This window comes from Falco cherrug, chromosome 5 (genome assembly GCF_023634085.1).
Source record: "Falco cherrug isolate bFalChe1 chromosome 5, bFalChe1.pri, whole genome shotgun sequence".
Lineage (NCBI taxonomy): Eukaryota > Metazoa > Chordata > Aves > Falconiformes > Falconidae > Falco > Falco cherrug.
In genome coordinates, this window is record NC_073701.1 from 80550205 (window position 1) to 80577392 (window position 27188).

Here is a 27188-nt window from a genome sequence, read left to right on the forward strand (position 1 = left end):
GCGACACAGATGACAGCGGAGTAGCCAGGAGCACCGAAAGCCCAATCCTTTGAATACACACCTTACGAAAGTGAGGTGGGTTTTTTCGATAAAATTGTGAAAATAATACAGTTAAACCTGTATTCCTAGATTCAAATAAAGACTGTTTTCAGAAAAGCTGAAGGCATGCAAGGCTCGTCTGAGAATGAGTCAGACCCCCCCCCCAACTCCACCTTAAGTAAAGCCATCTTCCCATATACATCGCACTCAGCAGCACAGCTTAAAAGCGAAAGAACCAACAATCAATCCCAGAGGGATCCCTGTAAATCCCACTTCCAGGGACTACAGCTCTATACTATGTGAAACCACACCACTTCGATCAGGATAAAAACTAGAAGTAATTTAACAGCTATTAAAGGATACACATCATGTTATTCATTTAATGCCAGCAATAACCCATTTCACATCTCACTGCTTGTGATTTCGGGTCTGTAAGGTACAGAGCCCCATTACCTGGAAATTCCCATTTCTAGGATAGGGACATACAAACTTCCAAATACACATTTCCCCCATGCCTCCAGAACAAAGAAATGACAGCAAAAGTCTGTAAAAGCAGAAACCTGCAGTTGTGATACCTGCTAGACCTTCAAGGCTTTTTATCTGTGTAGAAAGATCCAAAGCAACATTTGTAGTACTTTATTTGTAACATAGAAGTTGTACTCGGGGAAGATGACCTGGAATTTTTGCAGAATTGCTGGAACGGAGAAGGCAAATGCAAGCAAACACCTGCTCACACTTACAAGTAGGTTACAGCTTTGGGGAACACCTGAGGGGATTCAAACATGGCAAGAGGAAAAAGAATAAACTGTGTAGCTCAAGCATTAAGTCTTGTCCCCAACAAGGCAGCTGGATGAATTAGGAGAAGAAAAACTAAACACAGACTTCTTTAAGTCAATGGAGAATGTAATAAAAAAGTTCACTCCTCGATTCAAGTATGCACACCCCCAAAATTACGGTCTATTATTTGCAACTGGTGCCCAACAGGAATAACTGGGCAATGCCTTATGACAGGCCAGGTACTCCACAAGTCAAATTTAAAGAGCAGGGCAAATCCCAAAGCACAGGAAGGTAAGACGCCACACATACAACCAGCAGTTTGTCTTGGACAAGACAAATCAGAAATAAAATTTTTTAGGTTCTTTTAGATCTCGACAGGAACACCCCAGACCCAAATTTTACATAACAGTCTAAAGATTCAGGAAAGGCCACAGTATGAGTATTCATCTGTACCAAGAGAAGTTAGGTATCCAATGGTATTGCAGGTAGGAACCTCACTGCATCTTTTAGCCACTATGTATGGGCAGGATTTGGCCCCAGGTCCAATCCACTCAATCCTCCTGCATCTGAATTTGCACTACTAAGAGGAGAACAATACCTCACAGGGCTGCACAGTTTACCTGCTTAATGCATGCAAAGCTCTTTAGCATTCTCCTCCAATCCCCTCATAGATGTGCAAATCATTGTATTCTTACTGTTCTGGGATAGACTTTAATTTGATGATTTACAGAAGGAGGCCTCTCAGCATGGATATTTTCATCTGAAGGCTCTCTGACCTGGTGCTGGTGGGGGTGAGAATTTAGACAGCATAGCTCCAGGGCCAGATGGTGCAGGAATCTTTTTCTTTGCTTCCTGCCCTATCACAGGTACCTTCACAAATAGAATTTGAAAGACACTGGAACAACATGAAAGTGAATAAAGGACCTTGAAACTAATTGTTTAAGCCTGAATTTGGAATCTGAAGAGGAAAACACCAATTTTTTTATGATATGGTATGTTAAAATATTCCCTATTTGGTTCTTAACGTATCTTACTCATGCAACACAGTTCACAACCGACCAATGAGACAGCTTAAAATGGCTACTCCGAGCCCCTTGCTTCTCACGTGTGGTTTATGCCATTTTGAACACTGTCCTTAAACAGCGCACCATGCTAAGGATGCTGCTGGCAGAAAGTCTATGTTTAAGCAAAACAGAGTTCACATGCATGTTTGCAATCATGATTATAAGCATCTGAAATAGGTGATCCATAAGGTAACTTAACAGGACCAGCTTCTCTCAGTTGTGTTTTGGAGGTCAGCTCCAAGTGTTCAGACTTCTAACTCATTTCTGCAAAGAATATTTTTTTGTAAATCTCAAACTAGAAAAAAAAAATTATCAGCAACTATCTTGCATTATTTTTTCGCCTCATAGGAATATCATCATTCACGTTGTTATACCTATAATTTAGTTAAATACTGATAAAACTTTTCTGGAGCAGATTTCCTTTCCAACTGCAAGACCACCAAGGTTAGCTTAAAAGGCCTCCATGTAAATGGACCTTTTCTTGAAATTCATGGAAAAAAATAATTCACATTTTTACTGTCTCAAATGGCAAGATTTACTAGTGGTAGGGAATGCATCTGCTGAAAAAGAAGGTACACTCAACATCCTTTGAAGTGGCTTCATTAATGCAAATTCTCACTGAAGTGGAGCAGTGAGGAATAGTGAACCTAAGTAACAGTCTTTTCAAGGGCAGTATCACAGAAATCTTAGTAGTGGTTGAAATAATTCCACTTAACTAAAGAGAAAGTACGTGTTGGAAACAGAGTCAGATCAAAATGCCTGCCTACTCCTCCTCCATCCCCAAACCCCAACACCTTTACCCAACAGAAAAACCCAAAAGATGTTAGGTGTCAAAGTTCTAGCAACACTCGTGAGCCATCCCATCACTGGACAACTGCATTGGAGCTTTATTTCAAGCCCATCAGAGGAGGAGTGCTGTGGATATATAAGGTTCCATGTGTATGACAAGCAGTTAAAACTGCACTTTACAGATTTTTGTATTTCCATGGATTCTTCCTGTTGTGATATGCATCCTGTTAGTTTACATTTATAAAGGTACATTTTACATATACACCTTATAATTATAAAGTAATATGAAGAAATAGAGTATTATTTTTAAGATATTTCCTTTTCTATACTTTGTTGGTTCAAGTCAGTATGCTGATAGCACGGGTGCACTTCTCTACTTGTGCTGGTGAATGGCGGTGGTGGTGAATACTGCTTATCCCCTCTGACTCAAAGTTGGGAATAGAATGGAAAAAACCCCCAACTTATGTTGTATTTGCCTCTGGCCTCATCACTCTGTAGGATGTTCCTTGCATTGAAGGAGAAACCTGGGAGGAAAGGAGGTAAAACAATTGCAGTAACAACAAAACATACTAACACCCAATGTAGTTTTCTGAAACAAAAAAGCAGAGAACAACTGACAACAATTGGAGTAGCATTCAAGTTTTTGTTTTCTCCTTACTAGTGTTTGGAAGGAACATCAAAGATTAATAAGAGTCCACACAGCATCTCTGAAAACAGAGCATGACACACCCATTGAGGTTTAGATGTTTTAGAATCCTTTTGTTTGATTTTGATAGAAAATGTCCATTCAGAAATATTCAGCATTCTTACAAATGTTTACTGAAGTTTCCAAAAACGTAACTGATTTGAAGTAACTTACACCAATTCCCTTTCCTCAATGTAGCTGGTTTGGTAACCAGATGAAATCCAGGCATTAATGTTTTCACTCCATCTTTTAAAGTGGAGACACTATTAAGAAAAGATTACTCCAAGTATGAAGTTGTTGTAGTGAAAGACCAGACCAAGAAAAAAACATGTTGCTATGCCTTATGAGTTGCTTGCATTCTTATAGCAAAGGACTCCTATAATCCTTTTAATACCTGTGCTGAAACCCTTAATAGAAGTAAGTATCCCTAAAGAAACAGACTGCAGGCATAATTTGAGTATCACCATTCAGTGGAAAATGACTTTTAGGCAATGCGTAACAAGATCTCTACAGTCCTGTGATTGTGACAAAGGGGAAAAAAAAAGTATACCTTACTGGGAAGTTTTTCATAGGATAGATTCATATGAAAAACTGTAAGGGAAAAGATCTTTAACATAAAATTGCACGAGATAATTAAAATATTTTAAACCCTCCCAACCCCCAAAACATACCTGCATCATAATTTTAAACACAAGTGTGTGATATAATCAGAATTACTTGCTTATGTTCACATCTGAACAACAGCTAAAGGTAAAAATGAAACTAGTAATTAGTAAGCAATAATTACAGTTTTGTGCCAAAAAAGAAAAGCAGCTTTCACAAGATTTTAGACCTACATTCTATATACAAAATAATTTGAAAACAAACCCCTAAGATACATTTAAGTAGCAGTTTTCATTTTTAATAACTTTATGTCTAGATCAAAGTACTTACTGGACGCAAATACTACAGATACAATGAAAACTGTTTCACGTGACCTCAGCTCACATGCATATATTGAACAGAAGCATAATGCAACAAATTTTTCCAAAAGTACTCATAGCACTAAACTTCAAGTCGGGTTTTCTTTACCACTAATGTAGTTATAAAGAAAAAAAACCCAAACCCAAGCAATGTCACCGCTCCCATTTTTACTAATCTTTTTTCCAAGGTGAGTGCTTTTTCTGGAGGTTTCAGTTGGCTGGGGTCATTCCTCTGTTCATGCTGAGGCAGATGTTAAGTTCATGTAAGAAGTGCAACAAAGAAAAAAAAGTTAGCGTGAAAACTTAAGTATATGATAAAGTATCCAGTCCTAAGAATTTGCATGCATCTACAACTGATATTATTTCTTTCTCACTGTCTGTCTTCTGCCCTACTTCAATGGAAATAAACAGATGCAAACCTTTCCCTTACCTGATGCTTAATCATTCTGCAATACGCATTAGAAAAACTGTTTACGAAGGTAATTCCTCAGAAGTAAAACACGTTGCTAATAGATGTTACAAACACCTAGTAACATAACATTTTAACTCCAATCATCAAAATATTTTAACCAGAAATTTTGTCATTTAATTACTAAAACAACTGTTCATTAAAAAAGCAAGTTACATATGTAACAGATTAGACTTCCTTGAAATTAAAGGGAGAGTGGAAAGTACCTTACAAGTGCCTTCTCGAGTACATGTTGAAGCTGGGTGGAGCCTTGTCATGAGATGCAGCAGGGTTACGTTCCGATTCCCTACCTTCATTTGTAATGCTTAGAAGGCCACCGCCATTTACTGTGCTTTTAAAAATTCTATGCTACAGACACAACACGTACTGCTTGCAGTCGTGTAATAACTAAGCTTGGCAAACAGTCCTGTGGATTTTAAGGGAATTTATACGAACTTATTATCTAAGGGGTTTAACTGTTTCAGTTGAATTTGCACTTTTCATAATAAATGTTTCAGTGCTCTACTGATCCGAGTGCCCCATCATAAATTAAGCAGCACACAAATGTTTTGTATTAAAGCCTTCATCAGTGAAATTCATAAACCACTATACAGTATTTTAATAGAACAGGAATTACATTTTTTAAGTAATTAGAAGGCTAATGTTTAAACCCCCTGTTTAACACTAAGCCACCATGCTTCATCTTGACAGCTAAAGATGAAGCAAAGTACAGAGACAGCAAAGTCAAGTGGCACCTAACTCGGATCTCCTCAGCCCTTGTAACTGGCCTGCACATACAGAAGGCAAACATATACATACAATTTATTTCTGCATATGCGAAAAAAGGTACACAAATAGCTAAAAAGTTATTTGCCACAGCCTCTATCTACCTCTTAAAATACCGTATTTGGTGTTAAGTGATTTATTGGGAGAAGGCTGTTATATCACATTGAATTTACTTAAACTACAGGAAATTGCGTTAGTAGCATTATACTAAAGGTCTGAGATCCACATGGCTTCGTTCAGCAACAGATTCCTTTCTGACACTGATGCTCCATTTACTCTATCCCAGCAGCCATTCCTTTTACTAGCCTATTACTTAAAATGACCCCACCTGACAAGAGCGTGTCATTGTGTTGGTTTGAGAATGACTGATGTGGTGCTAACATCTAGCCTTGACCTCTCCCACCCTCTTCTTTTGTCACTCGGCAGAGTTATCTGGGATGCCTCCCATTCAGTCCATAAAACCTTAGTATCTTCCTTGTGAGTCAATAATTCCAAACAAAAGATTCCTTAATTAAGAAGTAAGAGTGCAAGTATTCAGAGTGGCATTTCTGCCACACTGGTTGTCCAAGAGCACAGGGATACACTGCATTTAATTCTTTCCTGCGGTACAAAGAAAACAATTGACGGTGCCTTTCTGTGGAGACTGTCCATGCTGCTGTGGAATATTCTAGAGTATTTCTCATTCTGTTCACGGAAATGTGGAACGGGAGAGGTGGATGCAATGTCCAAGCTACAGCTAAAGAGCCTGTGGCAGACCAAGGTACGAAACATTCCACTGATGGATGTTGCATTTGAAGCTGCATGCAGAAACCTGGACACAGTATTTAGCAGCCTCACTCACACATACCCACCTTCTCCACCAGGTCCTTCAGTTTGGTAACTTCTTCTCCCAGCTTTTCAGCGCTGCAAACCAAGTCTTTGCAGACTTCAATAAAACATTCAGTCGGTGCCCACTGCAGTACTACCTGTTAATAGTTAATTGCCAGAATTACTGTAGATTATTATTTAATATTCTTTAGTTAACATATCATAAAAGCCAGTGTCAGAAAAAGTCTGTAACTGTATTTATGCTGGGTTTTCATTGTATGATTTATGCACAACATAACCTACTACACTCTATCAGCCTTTGTGGGAAACTTCTGTCACCTTAAGTCCCCTACCACGAGAACCACAAAGAAACAAATCTATCTCTTTTAATTGGGTGGCCTAACTCTTTGAAATAAATTATTTTCAAAAGTGTCCTTCAGCGAAAGAACATTGGACAGCTCTGTATAACTATATAACAATCAAGACAGCTGGTAAGTATTCATATTTTTCATTTTACAAGGTAGAACAATATTCTACAAAAGAATAATATACTCTAAATCAATCTTTTTTTCTTTGGTTGAATACCTTGTGAGAATTTTTGAGAAAATGATTATTCATGGTCTGTACAGGAACAATCAGCTTAGCACACTCCTTATTCAACTTCTGAAGAAACTTGAGGAATTCATCTTCACTACAGAAATAAAACATTAATCTGTTATTTGTTACAGGCTGTAACGTTTTGCAAGCTAAGTATTATCTATGCATTAACAACATTGGCTAGTGAGTGAGACCAACATGCAGTTTCATTGCATAAAGAAGAAATCCAGTGTCGTTTCAAGACAGGCTAGTAAAACAGTACATTTAACACCTTAGCAAGTTTTTGGATTTTTTGGTTGTTCTCCCCCTTCTTTGGGAAGCAAAACAAATCATTAAGTTATCTGGAATATTCAGCTGGTAAGACGCACCGAAAATTGAAAAAGTGTCACCCAGAATGTTTTTGGAAACATTCTATCAACTTCCACTTTTGTTTCTAACTCTCACCAATCCTGTATTATTAATGAAAATATTTCATTACCTGCTGCATGAGCAAATTTTTAATACACTAGGCATAGTAACTACAACACTGTTTTCCAGCACATGCGTGCATATAGATCACAGTCTTGCAACACCAGAAACAGAGAACTTATAGTAAATTTTATGCTGACATATTAATATTCCTGACTTGCAGCTTACATTTTTGAGGCAGATGTGGGAAAAAAAATAATCTGGTTTGTACTTTGGAGCTAGGACTGAAATGCCTAATTTAAGAGTCATTTAGTCTCCAGTACAGTAGAGGAAAAAAGAATCCAGTAATACTGGCTTGGCCCCTGGATCTGGAAATATACTCCTCAAAGCCTAAAATATCTGATGTTACCTACTTTGAAGAAAATTTATACTTAGTACTCAAATCCAAGTGGGAAGACAAGTCTGAAAATTAGTTTGATCAGCATCTCTGAAGAACGGAGAAAAGGATAGAAAAATTTCACAGATTAATTTCAATGCTAAATTTCTAGCGCTCCCACATGACACTGACTCGATTTATTTTATTGGAAGCCTCAGAGCGCATTAGTTGTAAGTCATGGTGCTGGCCATGTTGTTGCCACTGACTGGGCAGAGGAAAAGGGGGCAAGGAAAATCATCTGTTTGCTTTTACACAGTGAGATCGCAAGCCCTGAAACTCCTGAGAAGTACCTTTATCTCCAGTAGAAAAGTTTCCACTAGCTATAAGCCATTCATGTGAGTAACAAGCAAGGGCAAAAGAAGAAACAATTTTAAGTTACTACTGCAGGACTTCCCGTTTTATTTATGGAAGAAGCTGAATAAATTAATTCAGACCACAACTTTCCTCTTTTCCTTAGGGCAATCTGCTACTAAACCTATATGCAACGTACTTACACCACCTTACTTGCTGCTGCTTCCGAAAATGGTATACATGGAATTTGCCTAACAGTTAAACTAAGCTAGATGCCAGTGTGGTGGAAGTGTCTAAACAAGAGACTGAATTTAGCCCACAGTGTCTTCCTTCACCTTTGGCACAAGACAGCTCATAATCAAAGTTTCCACCACTGCTCAGGACATCTGTGATTTGCAACACTGCTGAACTGTTAAGATTTTAACACTTAAACTAGAAATATATAGAAGCACCAGTACGGATGCTGGAGGTTAAAAAGCAAGACTTTTCACAGTTTCTATGAGGACAAGGAAGTAAGAAAGCCTGTAAGCTTGTTTTTATAAAATAAATTAGTATTTATTTCAAAACAAAAACTGAACAGAATATTTAGGGTAAAAAACCAAACCCTAAAAAAAATAAACAAATCTGGAGATAGTCTGAAAGTTTTCCCACATTACTACAGTCAAGCCACGTTCATGAAAATTTCCTTCTACTTACAAACAACTTTTTAGCTGGCTAGGATCAGTTACAGTACCTTCTGTGTTCTGTCACGAAAGAAATTATTTTTAGGAATTCTGGAAGGATTCTCAGTGAAAAATAAAATATGTCATAGGCATGAAATGGGGAGGGGGGGAAAAAGGAAAGACTAACATTTACACTTCTCATACTTCATTATTATACCAATAATAGGTCTTAAAAACCATTTTCATAGAATGTTGTATCTGTTGCAGTGACATGTTCTTAAATTTGCAAATGGAAATAAAGTTTTCAAAAAGGAATCACTTTTTAAAAGAATTAATGGCTGTCAAAACACCAGTGGCTAAACAGTGCTAGACACTATGAGTTTATAATCAATCAGTTCAACATTTCCTACTATGTTAGTTTTTCTATGACTTAATGACTGATTTTCCTTCTCACAGAATGACTTTGAACCAGTGGGTAGTAAAATCTTTATATAATAGCATGTAAACATAGCCTATAATTTTAGTCTCTAGGTCAGATTCCTAGAATACATGTCAAGCCATTTTCTAGAAAACTATGCAGTGCTTGCCATAACTGAAATGCTGTCATATTTTGTGTACAATCTTTAATCAATCCATTATTTTCTGGTCTTGAGAACGACATATGTTCTAAACCCATATTGTACTAGGAATTCGCTATGTCACCGGTGTGTGAGACTGTACCAGACATCATGTAGGTTTTTTATTGTATTTGGCCACACACGCACTGAACTGCTAACTTTTTATATTTCTCTGCTTAGTTCCTCTGTTCACATTTTTAAGCTGTTCTGCTTCAATGTGTATACTAAACACCACTATAGAACAGTCTGAAAAAAGCATACATTGCATACATTTCTAGCACAAAACCGCATGAAGCTTGAACTAGGCAAAGTCAGCTTAAAGTGCAGCTAATTATCCCTTGCTGAAGAGTCAACACCCTTTTCTAAAGGTGTCTAACTTGGACAGCCGGACACCTAGATGCCTGGCCTACTACCTCAGCTCAGCAGCAAAGCCTATATTTTAACAAGAACAGTACAGGTGCTGTCAACAGGATTTATGGTGTATCCATATCATACTGGTTTGTACCCTCTTGTGTGCTGGAACTTTAGTTCTTCACTCTCACAGCATATGTACTAGTTTGTACTTGGATTGTCTTCTGAAAGTACACACTTGGTTTTGATGGAGAATCACAGAATCATAGAATGGTTTAGGTTGGAAGGGACCTTAAAGATCATCTGGCTCCAAGCCCCGTGCCATGGGCAGGGACACCTTCCACTAGACCAGGCTGATCAAAACTCCATTCAACCTGGCCTTGAACACTTCCAGGGATGGGGCATCCACAACTTCTCTGGGAAACCTGTGCCACTGCCTCACCACTCTCATAGTGAAGAGTTTCTTCCTTATATTTAATCTAAATCTATCCTCTTTCAGTTTCAAGCCATTCCCCCTTGTCCTAGCACTACAAGCCCTTGTCAAAACTCCCTCTCCAGCTTTCCTGTAGGCCCCCGTCAGGTACTGGAAGGCTGCTCTAAGGTTCCCCTGAAGCCTCCTCTTCTCCGGGCTGAGCAACCCCAAGTCTCTCAGCCTGTCTTCACAGGAGAGGAGCTCCAGCGCTCTGGTCATCTTTGTGGCCCTGCTGTGGACTCACTCCAACAGGTCCACGTCCTTCTTGTATCAGGGGCCCCAGAGCTGAACGTAGTACACCAGGTGGGTTCCCATGAGAGCGGAGTAGTGGTGGAGAATCTCCCCCCTCAACCTGCTGGTCAGGCTTCTTTCGATGCAGCCCAGGGTATGGTTGGCTTTCTGGCTGCAAGCGCACATTGCCAGGTCATGTTGAGCTGCTTGTCCACCAATACCCTGTCTTTCTCCACAGGGCTGCTCTCAGTCCACTCTTCACCCAGCCTGTATTTGTGCTTGGGATTTCCCTGACCCATGTGCAGGACCTTACACTTGGCCTTGATGAACTTAATGAGGTTCGAACAGGCCCACCTCTCAAGCCTGCAAGGTCCCTCTGGATGGCCTCCCTTCCCTCCAGCATGTTGACTGCACCACACAGCTTGGTGTCATCGGCAAACGTGCCGAGGGCGTACTCAATCCCACTGTCCATGTTGCTAAGAAAGATGTTAAACAGTGCCCGTCTCAATACTGACACCTGAAGAATGTCACTCGTCACTGGTCTCTACTTGGACATCAGGCCACTGACCACAACTCTTTGACTGCAACCACCGAAGCCAATTCCTTATCCACTGAGTGGTCCATCTGTCAAATGAAATCTCACAGACTAGAAGCAGCATCAAGTCCCGCACCAGAACATGAACACCCTGCTCTCCCAGTCCACCGGAGTCTTTCAAGACCTTCCCCAAGTGCCTTGCATGTCCTCCCACATCCTACAGCTCAAACTTGGCATCATGCTGCAAAAACGTAACTCAAGCAGGCTGCAAAGCTTATTTTGTATAAACACAGTAATGGATAGAGATACAGGCACAGTATCCGCATAAGGAGCAATCAGCATATGTAAGAATGACTAGATGGGAGTGGAGTATATACTAGACAGACTCATAACTAAAACACAAAACACAATGCTGCAGTAGGGCCACACCATGACATGACGGCTAATACACACAATCAGTGCAATTCAACTGCCTCCAAAGGATGGTGACGTGTACAGAATGAACTTGAACCCAAGTATGGACATTCTTTGGTCCAACGAACAATGTAAGTGATGAACAGAGTCTAGCCTTACGGTACCTAAATAACGCAGACATCTCTCCCCACTATTCTGGAAGGGGAAGAAATACCTAGCAGAGTTGCAGCACAGCTGTCAGGTCACTTGTCAAGAGGGAGATACACACACTTTAAAGAGGAACTGAACCTTTACTTTTCCAAGAATAAAGTTACTTAATGAGCAGACTGGATGCAAGGAGGAGTTGTTTCCCCCAGTACTACTCTAGCCAGGCCACTTCAAGTAAGGCAACACAATGCTATTCAAACGGTGGTGGGACTGGGAAGAGAGAAACGAGCACAGAGAACCTAACTTAATAGTGATGCAGCTATGGTACGAGGAAGGAGCAGTATCTCCAAACCACTCTTCTCTACGTTAAACAAACTGTGGTTGAACTGTGGTTCAGCTGACTAAAGCCTCTGAAAGGCGAGCCACCCTTTTCTGCCTGAGTCCATTTCTAAAACTTTTGCAAATTGAAGTATCATAATACTCCTATTTTCAGGAGCTATTCTGCTACAGTTCTGGGAAGAAGAAGAGGGAATATACAAGCACAGAACCTAAATTCAAGCCTGTCTCTCTTCTGGAAAAAATGATATTTACACAACAAAATAGAGGATAAGAGGTTCAACAAATCTTAAGACAACTCCATGCTTAATATAGCCTTCATTCTACTTTTTGAGCTGGATGTGGGGAGTGCTCTACCAGGGCTTAGGGGACTGATGAAGTTTAATAAGGTTGCTAAGGGACGTCCCTCTCATCTCAGGCCTGGCTTTCATGAGACTGTACAAGGCTATACTAGAAGTATGACAGGTATTGCAGAGCTGATGCTTAAGGCTGTAAAAAAGAACCTGTAATGGGAAAAATATCAAGTTGGAATGAAAGTCTGAAGGAGTAACACTTTCTGAAAAAAGTTTCCTTATAAACCTATTTCTACTCATAAATATAATCCATGATAAGGAAAACAGCTCAGTAAGTTTTTCACTTGTAATATAATAAAAGGGTCTTTTGGAAGCCAATTAAAACTGCTTCCAGTGGAAGAGAAAAACAAGGAAAAAAATCCTGCATCTCTACAACAGTCGCATTTATGATTTCAGATATGTACTAGTAATTAATTTATTAGTTGAAAATTAAACTCCTATGCAGAAATTATAGGCATCTCTCCCTCTCACACATCTTTTTATTGCATCTTACAATCAGAAAAAATTGAGACTAACAGAGCCTGCCTTGTCTACAGACACGATGGAGAATTTCAGAGACCACATCATATAGGGTTTGTAAGGATCCGTGCCATGACAATCTCGAAGCACGGAGAAGCAAGCAGGGCAAGACCCCATTTCCACAGAGAAATAAAAAAAAACATGCTCATTGGAGCCTATCAAAGAAATTAAGGAATGAGTTAATATTAGAACCCAAGAAGCCAGTTTCATAGTTTATGATATGAACACCAGGCAGCAAAAAACCGGCACAGCAAGGCCATGAAACCCTGTCTGAGGTACAAAGAAAGAACCAATCACTAAAAAAGATGGCCAAAGTAATGGCATAAAATGGCAATATAACCCATCAAAAGATACCTACAGCAGGAATCTATGCTTCCAGCTTTCTTTGTACACCTATCACCAGCCCTCATAATCCACTAACTGGCATACACCCTCATGAATGTTATGCATGGGATAAGGCGTGAGAGACTTTTACCTTTGAGTTACAGAAAAAAATGCAGGCACCTTAGATTGTTCATATTTCACTTCCATTTCCTTAGGTATACAGTTATTACCTCAGTTCCAGCTTCACCACTTCAGGGAGGTCTCCAATACTTATTTGTTCCACTTGTAGCTCCTTAATAGCATCTAGGAGTTTCTGTTGATCTCCAGGATTTGTAATGCCAATCTAAATTTAAAAAGTAATTCCAACTATAATTCACTTTTAATACTTATTAGACGTAACAGTATAGTACCATTTATTGTGTGAGCTTCTAATTATTGAGTCAAAAGAAGTTGTTTTAAAGTTATTGCAAAAAATACAATGTATATAACTGCCAAGAGAAAAAAATAAAAACCACAGAAAATGTTCAATGATGCGAAACAAAACTGCAAGAGCTGAGGAAAAGCCAAGCTGAAATTGCACAGGATATTCTGAAAATCTGTTTAAGGATTATAAAAAAAATTCATAGCAGTTTTTATAAGTATCCCTGTGTTGTTAGGATGTTATACTCATCTATTTCAGAATCATCTCAGTCATCTCTTACAGCAAAATAACCAATCATCATGATTTTTACTCAGAAAGAATGGAAACTATATAAATCAGCATCAAATGAAGAATTTTACAGAAAGAGGCCAGATTTTAAGAAGGGCTTTTACAAGCTTTTTGGTTTATATTTTTTTCCAGTTAGAGAAATTGATCTCATAAGATATGATGCCTTTCTAAAACCTTCTTTTCTTACAGAATCTCATTTAAAGTATGATACATCTACAAAGAAATCTAGTTGGTTCATACTACCTCCAAAACTTTGAATGATCAGAAACCAGTAGAGAGAATATGATCTGTTAAAGAGACGTTCAGCCAGATGTTTCTACCAAGAAACAGCCTGTAAAAGCAGCCTTTTTATGTACTTCAAGGACAGCATACTTATAAACTCAGAATAGATTTCTCACCTCAAATTAAGACCAATCCCAAATACTACTTGACGTCAGTTTATAAAGTCCCTAAGCTCAAATCAGGTCATCTTCTATAGTCCTGGTTAATGCTTCCAACAACAACAGAAAAGTTCTGAAGTGTTCAATGCTTTTTGTCTTTTTTAGCTGAAGAATTTTCTTCAGGAGATAAACACTATGTAACTGAGATTCTCCAAGTGATGCCTGGGACACAAAACATTGTCAGCTGTGTTATCCATCAACTATTTCAGATGAAAATTTAACTCGTACTTAAATTATAGGCTAAGAGTTTTCTTGCAGAACACTTAAAAGAAAAAAAGTTCATTTCTTAAAAGGGAAGTGCTTCTGTGGCACATTCAGTATTCTCCCTTGCTCGTCTAACAGGCTGCTGTGCAACACAGGACTTCTGATATTAGCAGCCCTAAGGATGCTTCTCCACACAAGTGAAAAACCTCATAATGCCAGCTTCAAGTAGGACTTTGTTCCTAATTCTCCAGCTGAGCACCTGGATTCAGGAGGAGTGGACCACTCTGGAATTTGAGACTGCAAGGATCCCACAGTGTCCGAAGCTAGAATATATGGGACTCTCACTGATGTTTTGAGGGCCTCAAGTTCCCTGCTGCAGCCTCAGAAATCTGGAAGATGTTAGTGTCTGCAGTCTCCCATATTTCTGTAATTATTGCAGAAAGAATTTTGAATGAATGGCTGACAACACATCAGATCAAAAAGCCAGACAGTCTCTCGTATAGTGCCAAGCAGCAATTCTAGGGAAGAGAAGGTGCCTAGAGAAATGCTCGCTTTGTGTGAAAGTATTGTTTCTTTATGCTCAGTGTTTGTCATGGCTCCATAAAACAGTCCTCCAGGTTCTCTACCAGGTGTTCAAAAATCACAGGTAACATGCTACTCTGGGTTCACAAGTGCATCTTGAAACATTTCAAAACCATGTTGTAAGTCTATAGACAAGTAAGTTCTTCAGAAATGTAAAATCCCAACAAGATTTATTGGGAGTTTAACCACAGGTGTCAAGAACTTTTGAGTTTCTGATAGGTTGCCATGGGTACCTGAAGAAATTGTACTCTACTTTCTTTGGTAAATATCACTAGCAGCCTTAAGAAAGAAAGATCTGGGCTTCCTAGAAGTTATTATGTCAAGCTGTAGGTTTGCTCTATTTATTAGTTTTCAAGTTTGCCTTGTGGAGCCCTATCTGGTACGAACTAATGCTTTCTTAATGCTTATAAAGCACTACAGCAGTCATTTCATGATGCAGAAGTAAGCTGATCTATGCAAGAGCAGGAAGTTTCTTTTTCAAGAAAAACTTTTCAAGATTTAACAAATCAAATGAGCTCTTCCAAGAACAGAATGGTAGTTATTCTTTAATATTAAAACTATCATGCTTAAAGCAGGAACTACGGTGAACGTGGGGTTTGCTTTTGACTCCATCTTCCCGTTCCTGAACTAGCAAATCATGACACAGCTTTGACTAGCGTATCAGGAAGACACTGTACTTTGTTCCCCTATAAATAAAACACAATTTCATCCTTCTGCAAATGAATCTGAGACTGAGCATCACCACATCTTGAAGATATGGTTTAGGAAGTAAAGGATGTGATAAAAGTCATCATAGGTAAAGCCTTCCACCACCACAGTAATTCTGAACTCAGAGGTACTAGGTGCAGAACTTAAGGGACAGAAATATATAGACCAGTTCGAACTACTTCCCAAAAGCAGACATATTTCCCTTTCCAGGCCACCTCTGATGAACGTGAGGGTTATCCAGAACCTGACTACTCATGCAGTGATTAATGTATGGAACATTCACAGTGCAAGAAGACCTTCTTCCTTATGGATAAGCAAGGTTTTAAGTTGGTGTTGGTTTAATTATACTCTACAGTCCAAATAACGCAAACATTATTGTGAAGTGGCCGTATGTTTTAAGAAAGTACAAGCGGTGTACAAGAACTTGCTTGTATCTGTAAAACAATTGTGCGCAGTCTAGATTTTGATTTTAGGCACAACAACTCTAACGTTAATCACCTATTTTATTCTTTACTTAAATAAATACATAAATAAAACCCAGCTCTTGAAAATCCATGTCCCAGACTCATGCTCCACCATCAACATGATTTTTCTGTCATCCTTTAGATGGAAACAAAAGAAAAGGTGAATAACAGATTGCCTCAACACATGAAAGATGACATGCTTCTCAGATAAAAGCCGTGAAGTTATACATGGACTCTTACACTCTTGCCATCTTGCCCAAGCGGCCACTATTTTTAATAACCTGACATTTTCCTGCCAAATATTAAATGCTTTCTTGTGCGGAGAGAGGGCAGAGGAAGGAGATTCTTGGAACTGTGATACGGAAGCACACAGACCAGATAATTCTCTAATGATGAAGTTAAACTTCTGGGTTATATTTTGAATTCTGATGTGTCAACTTTTCATTATGCATTCTCAAATCCAGAAAAGGATGCAGATTTATTCTAAACTAATAAACATGAGAGAAAGGAACCTTCCTAGTCCTAAATGCATCCAGAGGAAAAATTACTTCTATTGCTATCTTGTGAGACCAATGTTCAACCCCCCCCCCCCCAAAAAAAAAAAAACAACCCAGACAAAAAAGATCTGAGGGTTATGAGTAGCATAGGATCAGCCAAAAACCTTCAAATGTTGAATGGACATGTCACAGCACACTGAATAGACTTGTCTCAGTATGGAAGAGTTTATAAACTTGAGGAATGCAAGGATTTCAGCTTGAGAGTCATTGTTTAGGCACTGTGTAGAATACAGATAAAGACATTTACAGAGAAAATATCTTTCTGATATAGTTTGATGAAGGCAAGCGTATCATGTTAGTGACAGGATTTCTCCCTAGTTCTCCGGATACAAAGCAGCTTGGTTCACAGGCATCCATCAGAGGTCATCATTAATCTTCGTAGTAATAAGATCCAGGCTCTTTAAAATAGCTGGCTGTTAGCTGACGATCTGCCATCACACTAAAAACTTTAACTCTGGAGTTACAGATTAGATTTATTCTATCAGTAGTGTGGGGACAAACTGTTAGCAGAGCTCTAAAACTAGACTGCATCAAGAATTTAGGATAACTTATGAAGTGCTAATAAGCCAAGAGTGTTATGTAATTTTTCAAATTCTCTATTGAAGACTCACTAATTAATTTATGTCCATGCACAAAGCATGACTTATTTTCCAGGAAATGCCTCCTGCTGTTGCAGAGCTAAGAGGCAAGACACTTCTGCTCCTATAGGTATTATCTTCCTGTGCAAGAGGAGCCCCAGATATTTACTTCAGTTTGTCCAAAAAAGCCCTCTTTAAAATAGGGAGCCTCAAACATGTTAGAACACAGAAACAGAAGTTGGAGTCTGGTGAAGGAACAATAAGGCTTAGCCATTCATTAAAGTCCACAATTCTCTCCCCTTCCTGCAATGTCCCTTGGACAAAACCAAATAATGATTACAGCATCAAAACAGGTGATGAGTATGAACATATATGCAGTCAGATTTGCAGTTTAATGCAATTATAACCAACACAGCAGCTCACACAGTGATGAAAGACACAAAAATCTCATCTAAGAGCAAAATTCTTGTCAACAGGGGTTTTAAGATTCATATAAAGCCCACACTGGGATCCTCTTCAGTGGGCATGATTCTGAGGCTTCAGAAAAGCAGTAACATCAGAACATGCTGACATGCATATTTAGGTCTAAGAGAACTCTTAAAAATCTCTTAATTGACAAAGCTCCCTATAGATGCTTCCTCTGAGAACACAGAAGTACTTCTGAACTCTGTCAAAACTCTTAAACTCTACTCAGTTACAAGACTAAACTTCACATAAACCATCCTTGTTACACCAACTCTGAAGGAGTATTAACATCTGTATGCAAATGTTGGTTCCAGCCGCTAGAACACACACCTGCTTGGTGCCAGAATAAGAGGAAAAAAGATGTTGCTGAAGACACGGTTAGCATCAGTAGCAGGGTGCAGGCTTGAGGCAGCTATTTTAATGAGGCATCTTTGGTATCCCAGACCAGGTACAGAGTGCTAGAAGAATCCCTCATCCTGAAGCACTGAACATTGTTCCAAAGAGACTCCTATAATTGGATTTTATTATGGCATCCTTCTGTAAGCACAGGAAGTCTTTCATTTCCCACAGGAATAATTCCAGTAAAGACTAAGGAAAAGCAACCACCCTACCTCAAGTGGAAACTGAAACTTCGTAATAATGCATCACTTAGTCCTGGCTAACAGTGAAATACCAACCTTCCCAGCTGCAGTAAACTGTAAGAAACCAAATCTACTCTCCTCCACTTTTTTTTGGGTGAAGTTTTACAAACCTGTGTGGGATATGAGATTCCACAATATAAGAGAGTTCTTGTTTTTCCAACAGAAATTACCGCCTCACAAAAGAGGACCACATTTAACAAATGTGGTTTAGTTAGTTGTTTAGGATTACCTACTGCTAGTCCTGTCACTGATTTCCTTTCAGGGAAAACATACTTGAATACTAAAAATGGTAACAATTAAAATTTTAAACAGAACTATTTCCTGCTCACACCCCAACTCCCACATCACTGCAGCAAAGAAATACTGGGGAATTCCACTTCATAGTCAGATCTAGCCAGAGCAAGATGCAAGAATTCAACTCACAGAATTCAAAGCTGATCTGTGGGATTACATACTTCAGAAAAGGTCTGTCTATATTCACAGTAAAATTCAAAAAGTTGAAGTCTGCAAACAGATATTAAAAAAAAATTCTTACAAGGTTAAGAGAAGTTAAGATATTAAAACATTTAAGAAAAAAGAAAAAAACCAGATTAAGTTCTAAAGTATTAAACTGACCTGTATTAGCTCATCTTTCTGCATGATCAGAAGTTGTCTTAAAGATATATCTCTTTCCTGCATAAAACAAAGGGGTTTCTACCATAAAAAAGAATTTCAGAAGAAATTTTTACTTGATTTTTTCCAGTTATGTTTTACTTCAGTTTTCAGAAGCAAAACCAGCTATACAACACCATTATCGAATGGGAGAGTTCTCTAGTTTAGAAACATCATGTGGTGACTAACACACATAATCAAAATCAAGCAATCCAATTCAGTCCACTGCAGTTTAACTCAACACTTTTTATATAAACTTATATTTAATAAATTTATCTGAATTAATTTAATACATTTATTTGAGTTAATATACTAGTAGTGACAGAAATTTCTTTTATGCTGTAGGTGCATTTTGCTTTCATGGGTTACTTTACAGATAGCAGATACACCACAGGCTTACCTTCAGTAATCCTATTATGTACTCTAGACCAAGACCATGTAAAAACACTTCCATGTCATCAAAAGCTGAAGAGGAACTGTAAACATAAGTAATGAGATTTGAGATGAAAAGAGTGGAAATCGAAGCGGGGGGGAGACATCCAGAACAGAATACTACAGAAAAGCTCACCAGACAAAGCACTAGGAGCAACCTGAAGTTGTACACACCTACTGATAATAGTAGTATCTCACAAGCATCATGGGGTACAATTTTATCTATCAAAATCTTTTAAGTGGCTTTTCTGTCTAATGAGTTGAATTGAACCTAAAGAAAATTATTTTCATAAATAATAGTCATTTTAAGTAGCAAAATTTTCCAACCGAACCTTAAAGTTGTGTTGCAAAAGCCTGAAAAATTTGGAGGTGGAGTTAAGGAAGATAACTGTATTCTTATCAGATAACATCCATGTAAATTGGATTCAGCTTACAACTGTTACCCTTCGGGTTCCATTTAAACCAAAAAAGGTTATCAAGAAAACAGGAATGTCTGTAATTAAAGACAGTGGAAATTAGTCTAGTAAGAAAGTTGTCGTCAGGAGACTACTGTTTGGAAGCTAGACTGAGGAAGTAGTATAACCCACTCTAGGTTCAGAGTTTAACATTATAAACAAAGATAAAATATAAATGTTGATTCCACACCCTATCAAAAGATATGAAGATATAAGGAAGAAAAACAAATTTAACTTTCAACAAGCTTTCAACAATCAGAAGAACAACTGTAATGAACAGAATTAAATGAAAAAGCAAATCATACACAATGCGGAAAGGACTACTGCAATTGCTACAGTGGACTCTTTGCCAAAACCTCAAGTTAAAGAGGTAAGTTTGCTTTGTCTTATTGTAGGCCCTGAAATGGGCTGCCTGCTTTTCACATCAAAGACTCAAAGAGCTCCCATCAAAACCTGTATTAACAAACAAAAAAACCCAAAACAAAACAAAACAAAAAAAAAAAAAAAAAGAAGAAAAAAAAAAAGCAAGCAACCAACCTCCCCCTCCCAGGAAAAAAACAAACCTCTCTGATAATTGTTCTAAATACGTGAGAAAATATTTCAGGTTTGCACATTGTGAATCTTGCATTCCAGGATTTCTGGTATTTAAGTATTACTATTCCTTTACAAGGATGGACACCCTAACTCACACATGAAGGAGTTTATGCAACTTCCACACTGTAGTAAGTTAATAATTCTGTGAGCATGCCTTCATGAAAATACATGCCTTCAAAAAAATACAAAAAGTTTTAAATAGTTTAATAGAGTTTAAACCCATCATCCCTACAATGAAGTTGTGTAGAATTGTGTTATCTTCCGCTCAACTCCTCCTCCCTCAACACACAGAGAGCAACAACCAGTCTTTGAAGTAAGCAATTCACATATACACCCAAACACTGTATGTACAGCCAATGCCCTTCAACTGGCAAGAGGAGACAGTGTGTGAATGACCTGCCATGGCAAAGGGTTGTTATTTAGGCACCCAAAGTGCCCAGTTTGCAAAGGTTTTGGAGCTCTTGGGTAACTCAAGACTTTTTGTTCCGTTAAAGGTGCAAGGAAAGGACACTCTCCCCCAAGATCAAAGAACGGGCTATTCAACATCCAGACAAAAATCTGAAAGCCTCTGAACCAGAAAAGGACCTAATCCAGGAGCTGAAGAAAGCAAATTCCTGAGAGGTATGTGCATTTCCTTGCATAGTCCAGGGCTCTGAAGTCAGGACAACTGTCTAATCAGAATGGCAGACAGCAATGACTGAAGCTACACTCATTACCTAAGGATGACAAAAGGATGGTAACAGCAAGAAAAAGTTTCACTCACTGACCCTGCATGGTGAGCCACAACTGATATCAGTACCAGATGACGCATTAGGAGCAACTGAAAGAACAGGGACTTCAGAAGACAACTGGGAATGCCTGTGATGAAAATTATACAGGCAAATGGCAGGAAGGAGACATCCAGCTCAAGGAACCATGATGGAGTAAACACGGGCATCAGTGTACCTCTTGACTACCACTAGGTGAAAAAAACCCAGCTTACTAGGGGCTGGGTATGTACGTGTGTGGAAGTGGATAAGCTGTATTTTTAAGAACAGGCGTTTAACAGCCAGACATCTAGTATCTCCAGGGGACTGCCTCCTGAAATCAAGAGTTCTACTAATTACCAGAAATGCTCAAGGTTACGAAACATCAGAACTAGCTATTGCAAATATAAAAAACCTTGAACTTGACAAAAATATACAAACAAACCAGTTTCTCATCAGATGCAGAGAAAACCAGTGAAGTTTAGAAAAAGACTACTGAAACACTGTGAAATCCTGGAAGCCCAAGAATTGCCTAATACAGAATTACATTTGCATAGCTAGACATCTAGCTGTCACAAAGTACTTTAAGCAGGCTTCAGGATTTTACTGTCTTATTTTAAAAGCTTATCAAGACCTCGCAAACACTGGTAGAACATCCTCTAGCCACTGTCATGTTTCAACAGCACTAAATCCACGTTGGATAACTGCTGCACAGTGTTAAGTTTATTTCTTTATACCAGAAAAAGCCTGGGAAATGTCCTAAAAAACCTAAACTTATTAAAAAGAGAGAGATCTGTTCTAACACTGAGGCCATTACATACAGATGGGTACTAGAAGACCAGAGATCTTCAAAGCTGCTGAAGCAGGGGCTTATTTCAGTCACAGGACACCTGCAAGCTTCAGGGTCAGGGGCACACTATACAAAAAGCTCTAGAGCTTAACTGATGTTCATACTTAATTTTGACTCTCACATACACTGAAAAAAGAAAAGGCATAGCTCTTCCTGGCGACATGAAGCTGAAAACAGGCATTCAGTGAAAGCATTAAAAATTAACATCAAATGAAAATAATCACACAAGGAGAACACAACAGGGGAGCATACAAATTTAACAGAGTTGAAATGAAGTGCCATTGGAACCTGGCTCTACTGTACTTTACACTAAGTAAGAGGAAGAAAAGATCTAGAGCATGTTCTTTGTTTATAATGCAAAGGAACTTTGCAATATTGAAAAATTAATAGTACATTAATATATTTACTGTGGACTCTTGGAGTGCACCAAACAATATATATCAGTACAACTTAATCATTGATATGAACAAATACAATCTCTTAGGAGTGTTTATAAGCTGAAATTACAGTCATAGTGTATTTACCCAACTCTGCGGTCAGGGGCAGCTGTCAGAAATTTGTACATAACCTCTTGCTTAATTGTTTCACGGTATCTCCCTTGAAAGTGATTTGCAGCCAAAGAGAGTAAACTATGTATCTGGAAGAGCCAAAATGAATTAATTATTATTCAAACTCAAAATGCATAAAGAAATACACAGGAATAAAACTACAAAGAGTTCTACCATAAATTACTATTTACAGGGAACACGAAACATCTGCCACTTCTTCTCTAAAGCATGAGAAATTAAGACAAGGAGTTAACTTCTCTACAATGAGGAGTTAACACAATGCCCACAGAGTCTATCAAGAGCATTGCTGAATTAATCAAATCCCAGCACAACAATGAACTGACACAAAGCAAAACAGTACATATAATGAAGTCTAAGGAAGTTTGCATCTACCCCTACGCAAGCAGCAATACACCAACATACTCATTTTTGTGGTTTGTAGAAAATAGTTCTACATACTCAAGGCAAAAATCTGTCTAAAAAAGCATGAGGCATATGATTATTTTAACATCTCTGTTTCCAGTGTATGAATGGACCCAACACTTAGCAATTTATAACTGACAATCAAAGCTAACTGTATCTGACAGACTGGGATTCTTTCAACTGACTAAAGAAGCAAACCTTCTGTCAGACATCACTATGCAGCAGTCACGGACTCCAGAAACTGAATTGCCCCTGTGTGAGTTTTGAGATAGTTACTAGAAAATTCAGCGTAACAAGGAGAACCTCAATAAAGCTAAAGGAATAGTGAAACCACTTCCCTGAAATTCAGGTGAGTAGCCAGTTTTACATACATATACAACATATACACATACATGTATGTGTGGTGCTGATAGGGGAGAATCAGAAGGGTAAAAGTAAGAAAAAAAATCATGGGTTGAGATGATACAGTTGAGTAAGTAAAGGGAAAAAAAACCCCAAGTGATGCAAAGGCAGTCACTCACCACCTCCCACCAACAGGCCAAGGCCCAGCCAGTCTCCAAGCAATGGCTACTTTGGAAAAACTACACTAACACTCCCCCCCGCCCCCCCCCCCCCCCCCCCCCCCCCCCATTTTAACACTGAGCATAATGTTATATGGTATGGAGTATCCCTTGGGTCAGCTACACTGCCTGTGCCCCCTCCCAACCTCTTTCTCACTCCCAGCCTTCTTGCTGGAAGCAGGGGGGCACTGTGAGAAACGGAGAAGACCTTGATGCTGCACAAGCACTGTTCAGCAATAGCTAGAATACTGGCGTGTTATCAACACTGCTTGGGTCAGAAACCTAAACCACAGCATCATACAGGCTGTTAGGAAGAAAAATAACTCCACCCACTTCAAATCCAGTACAATAATTAAGAAAAATACCTCCCCTCCCAGACACAGTTTCTGTAGACAGTCTATATGACAGCCCTTTGGGCTGTCAACAGCCTAAAAAAGCAGACCCCCAAGCTGGAAGAAGCTCATGACCATTAAATATCTTAATACCATCTGGATGACTTTGCAGTAACTGTGTGAGAGTCAGCGCTTCACAGGTCAAGTGAAGTCCACCTCTGAAGTGTGAGAAGCCTGTATTCCCTCCATGTCAGAGGAAGTTGTGTTATAAGATTATATGGCTACAGCCTGCTGAACAAGTCATTTATCAAAGGCAGAAAGCATCCATACCCTCTTCAAGTAACCTGAGCTAACAGATCACCGAGTCACAGACACTGATCTTGCTAGCCTACACTGACAGCTTTGTGCATAGTTACCATTTTTGCTCCTGCCTAGCCCTGGAGTCTGGTGGGAATAAAAAACCAAACCAAAACAAAACAGAAAGAAAGAGGAGAGAGAAGGGAGGGAGAAAGGGAGGGAGAAAGGGAGAGAGAAAGGGAGAGAGAAAGGGAGAGAGAAAGGGAGAGAGAAAGGGAGAGAGAAAGGGAGAGAGAAAGGGAGAGAGAAAGGGAGAGAGAAAGGGAGAGAGAAAGGGAGAGAGAAAGGGAGAGAGAAAGGGAGAGAGAAAGGGAGAGAGAAAGGGAGAGAGAAAGGGAGAGAGAAAGGGAGAGAGAAAGGGGAGAAAGGGAGAGAGAAAGGGGAGAAAGGGAGAGAGAAAGGGGAGAAAGGGAGAGAGAAAGGGGAGAAAGGGAGAGAGAAAGGGGAGAAAGGGAGAGAGAAAGGGGAGAAAGGGAGGGAGAAGGGAGAAAGGGAGGGAGAAGGGAGAAAGGGAGGGAGAAGGGAGAAAGGGAGGGAGAAGGGAGAAAGGGAGGGAGAAGGGAGAAAGGGAGGGAGAAGGGAGAAAGGGAGGGAGAAGGGAGAAAGGGAGGGAGAAGGGAGAAAGGGAGGGAGAAGGGAGAAAGGGAGGGAGAAGGGAGAAAGGGAGGGAGAAGGGAGAAAGGGAGGGAGAAGGGAGAAAGGGAGGGAGAAGGGAGAAAGGGAGGGAGAAGGGAGAAAGGGAGGGAGAAGGGAGAAAGGGAGGGAGAAGGGAGAAAGGGAGGGAGAAGGGAGAAAGGGAGGGAGAAGGGAGAAAGGGAGGGAGAAGGGAGAAAGGGAGGGAGAAGGGAGAAAGGGAGGGAGAAGGGAGAAAGGGAGGGAGAAGGGAGAAAGGGAGGGAGAAGGGAGAAAGGGAGGGAGAAGGGAGAAAGGGAGGGAGAAGGGAGAAAGGGAGGGAGAAAGGAGAAAGGGAGGGAGAAGGGAGAAAGGAGAAAGGGAGGGAGAAGGGAGAAAGGAGAAAGGGAGGGAGAAGGGAGAAAGGAGAAAGGGAGGGAGAAGGGAGAAAGGAGAAAGGGAGGGAGAAAGGAGAAAGGGAGGGAGAAAGGGAGAAAAAAAGCTGTGAAGTGAATTACAATTCACTAGAGTGAATTATACATTTTTTTTAAGAGCCACTGCAAACAGCCACATCACTGGCAAGAGCTACTCAAGGCAAACAGACAGAAATCTGGTCTGATTGATCCACCATACACGATCTGGTAACAGCAGTACACAGATTTATTTTAGAAGAATATATGTTGTCTTCAGCAGCTCACTCTCTCCACTGCTAATTAGTGGCTGCTCTTCCAATGATCTGATGACCACCTTACATTATTTTACACCTTCTTCCCTCCCAAGAATTGATTTTGAAGACGGCCAGTACCAACTCTCCCCCTTCTTAGCTTTAGCCTTTTCACTTCCAAATTCTATCAGAAACTATACACTGCAAATTAGTTTGATATCTGCATTCTCTCACACACTTTGGCAGACAGGAAAAAAACAACACATTTTTTCCATTTTTTTTTCTACTTCTCATATCAACATTAGTAACATGAATAATCCCCTTGCTCTGTATTCTAAATCTGAAGTACAGGATTCTGATAAAAAAAGAACGGTTCCCAAAACATTATTATATAGCATTTAAAACCCTGTGAAAAGTTGCAATATAACAGAAAACAGTCTATATATATGTATAGATGTAATAGCAAAAGTATTCAACTAGCCACTATAATTTAGTTAATAAAGTAACACTTCCACAGAAAATTATAAAATTAATGAACAGATTTTTGAGGTAGACAACAGAACTCCATTTCAAAGAGAAATTAAATACCTCTGAATGTCTATTGATTTTTGCTAGCTCTGCTGCTGTTTCCTCACGTTTCGTCTTTAGATTTTTGTCAGCTCCCAGCTGAAGCAACTTCAAAATTACACTTTTATGTCCATGCTGTGCTGCCCATATTAATGCCTGTAAAGAACAATTTTGTTTTACCAAGCTTACATAGGGAGCAAATGAGAACAGAGGTTCAGTCAATAATGCAACCGTTGTAAGTTCTTACATGGCAGAATCTGGAGACAATTAATGCAAAAGAATCTCAAAGCGGTGTTAAAGCAAAAGAATATACTGATGAGTATCTCTGATAGTTGTACTTAGAAGCAAGTTTCTGGGGTTTTGCTTTTTAGAATTTTTACCATTAATTCCAACACAGAAGTAAATCGCTTACCGAATATCCATTTTCATCTTGGGCATTTATGTGTGATCCGTGAGCAGCAAGAAGAGCAACAACTCGAGGATAGCCTTTTCTAGCTGCATACATCAGTGGAGTCATTTGTTTCCTGAAAGAAAAGGGAATGGGCATAACAGTTTTCACTCTACGAAAACCAGTGAGTATCAGCAAATCACCCATTTTTCCCCTCAATTAAAAAAAAAAAAAAAAGTGGCAAAGACTTTAATTTTTACTTCAAAAATTATTTTTAAAAGACACAGCTTAAGTGACGAATTCTATATGCAGTTTAATTTAAATCCTAAGTTCTGAAAAGAAACATGCAGTTCATGGAGGGCAAGCTGTAGATCACAACCAAATATTTAAGAGGAAGAATATTAAGAAGAACAACTACATACTTGCAAAACTCTCTCTGGTAAAAACAGCGTAAGCAAAAGAATCACAGGTCACACACCTCTTGCCCATGTGCACAGGTGCAGTGACACAGCACACAGTACACACATATTATCAACATTTAGACCTGTCTCCCACCAAGTATGCCCAACAGTAGTCTTCAGAGAATTACATAAGATTTTAAGTATGGTATT

General features: G+C 39.2%; 1 protein-coding gene across 1 annotated transcript in view; it reads right to left on the minus strand.

The window, feature by feature from the left end:
* Positions 1-4352: 4352 nt before the first annotated feature.
* The window catches only part of ASZ1 (ankyrin repeat, SAM and basic leucine zipper domain containing 1), a 41979-nt gene continuing 19143 nt past the window's right edge, over positions 4353-27188 (minus strand). The window contains exons 5-13 of the mRNA XM_055712477.1: positions 26602-26713; positions 26211-26345; positions 22651-22763; positions 19450-19525; positions 19014-19070; positions 13281-13393; positions 6943-7048; positions 6402-6515; positions 4353-4557 (exon numbers count right to left, since the gene is read on the minus strand). Coding sequence (XP_055568452.1) covers positions 4399-4557; positions 6402-6515; positions 6943-7048; positions 13281-13393; positions 19014-19070; positions 19450-19525; positions 22651-22763; positions 26211-26345; positions 26602-26713 — 985 coding nt within the window. The 3' untranslated portion in view covers positions 4353-4398. The remainder of the gene's footprint in view (positions 4558-6401; positions 6516-6942; positions 7049-13280; positions 13394-19013; positions 19071-19449; positions 19526-22650; positions 22764-26210; positions 26346-26601; positions 26714-27188) is intronic.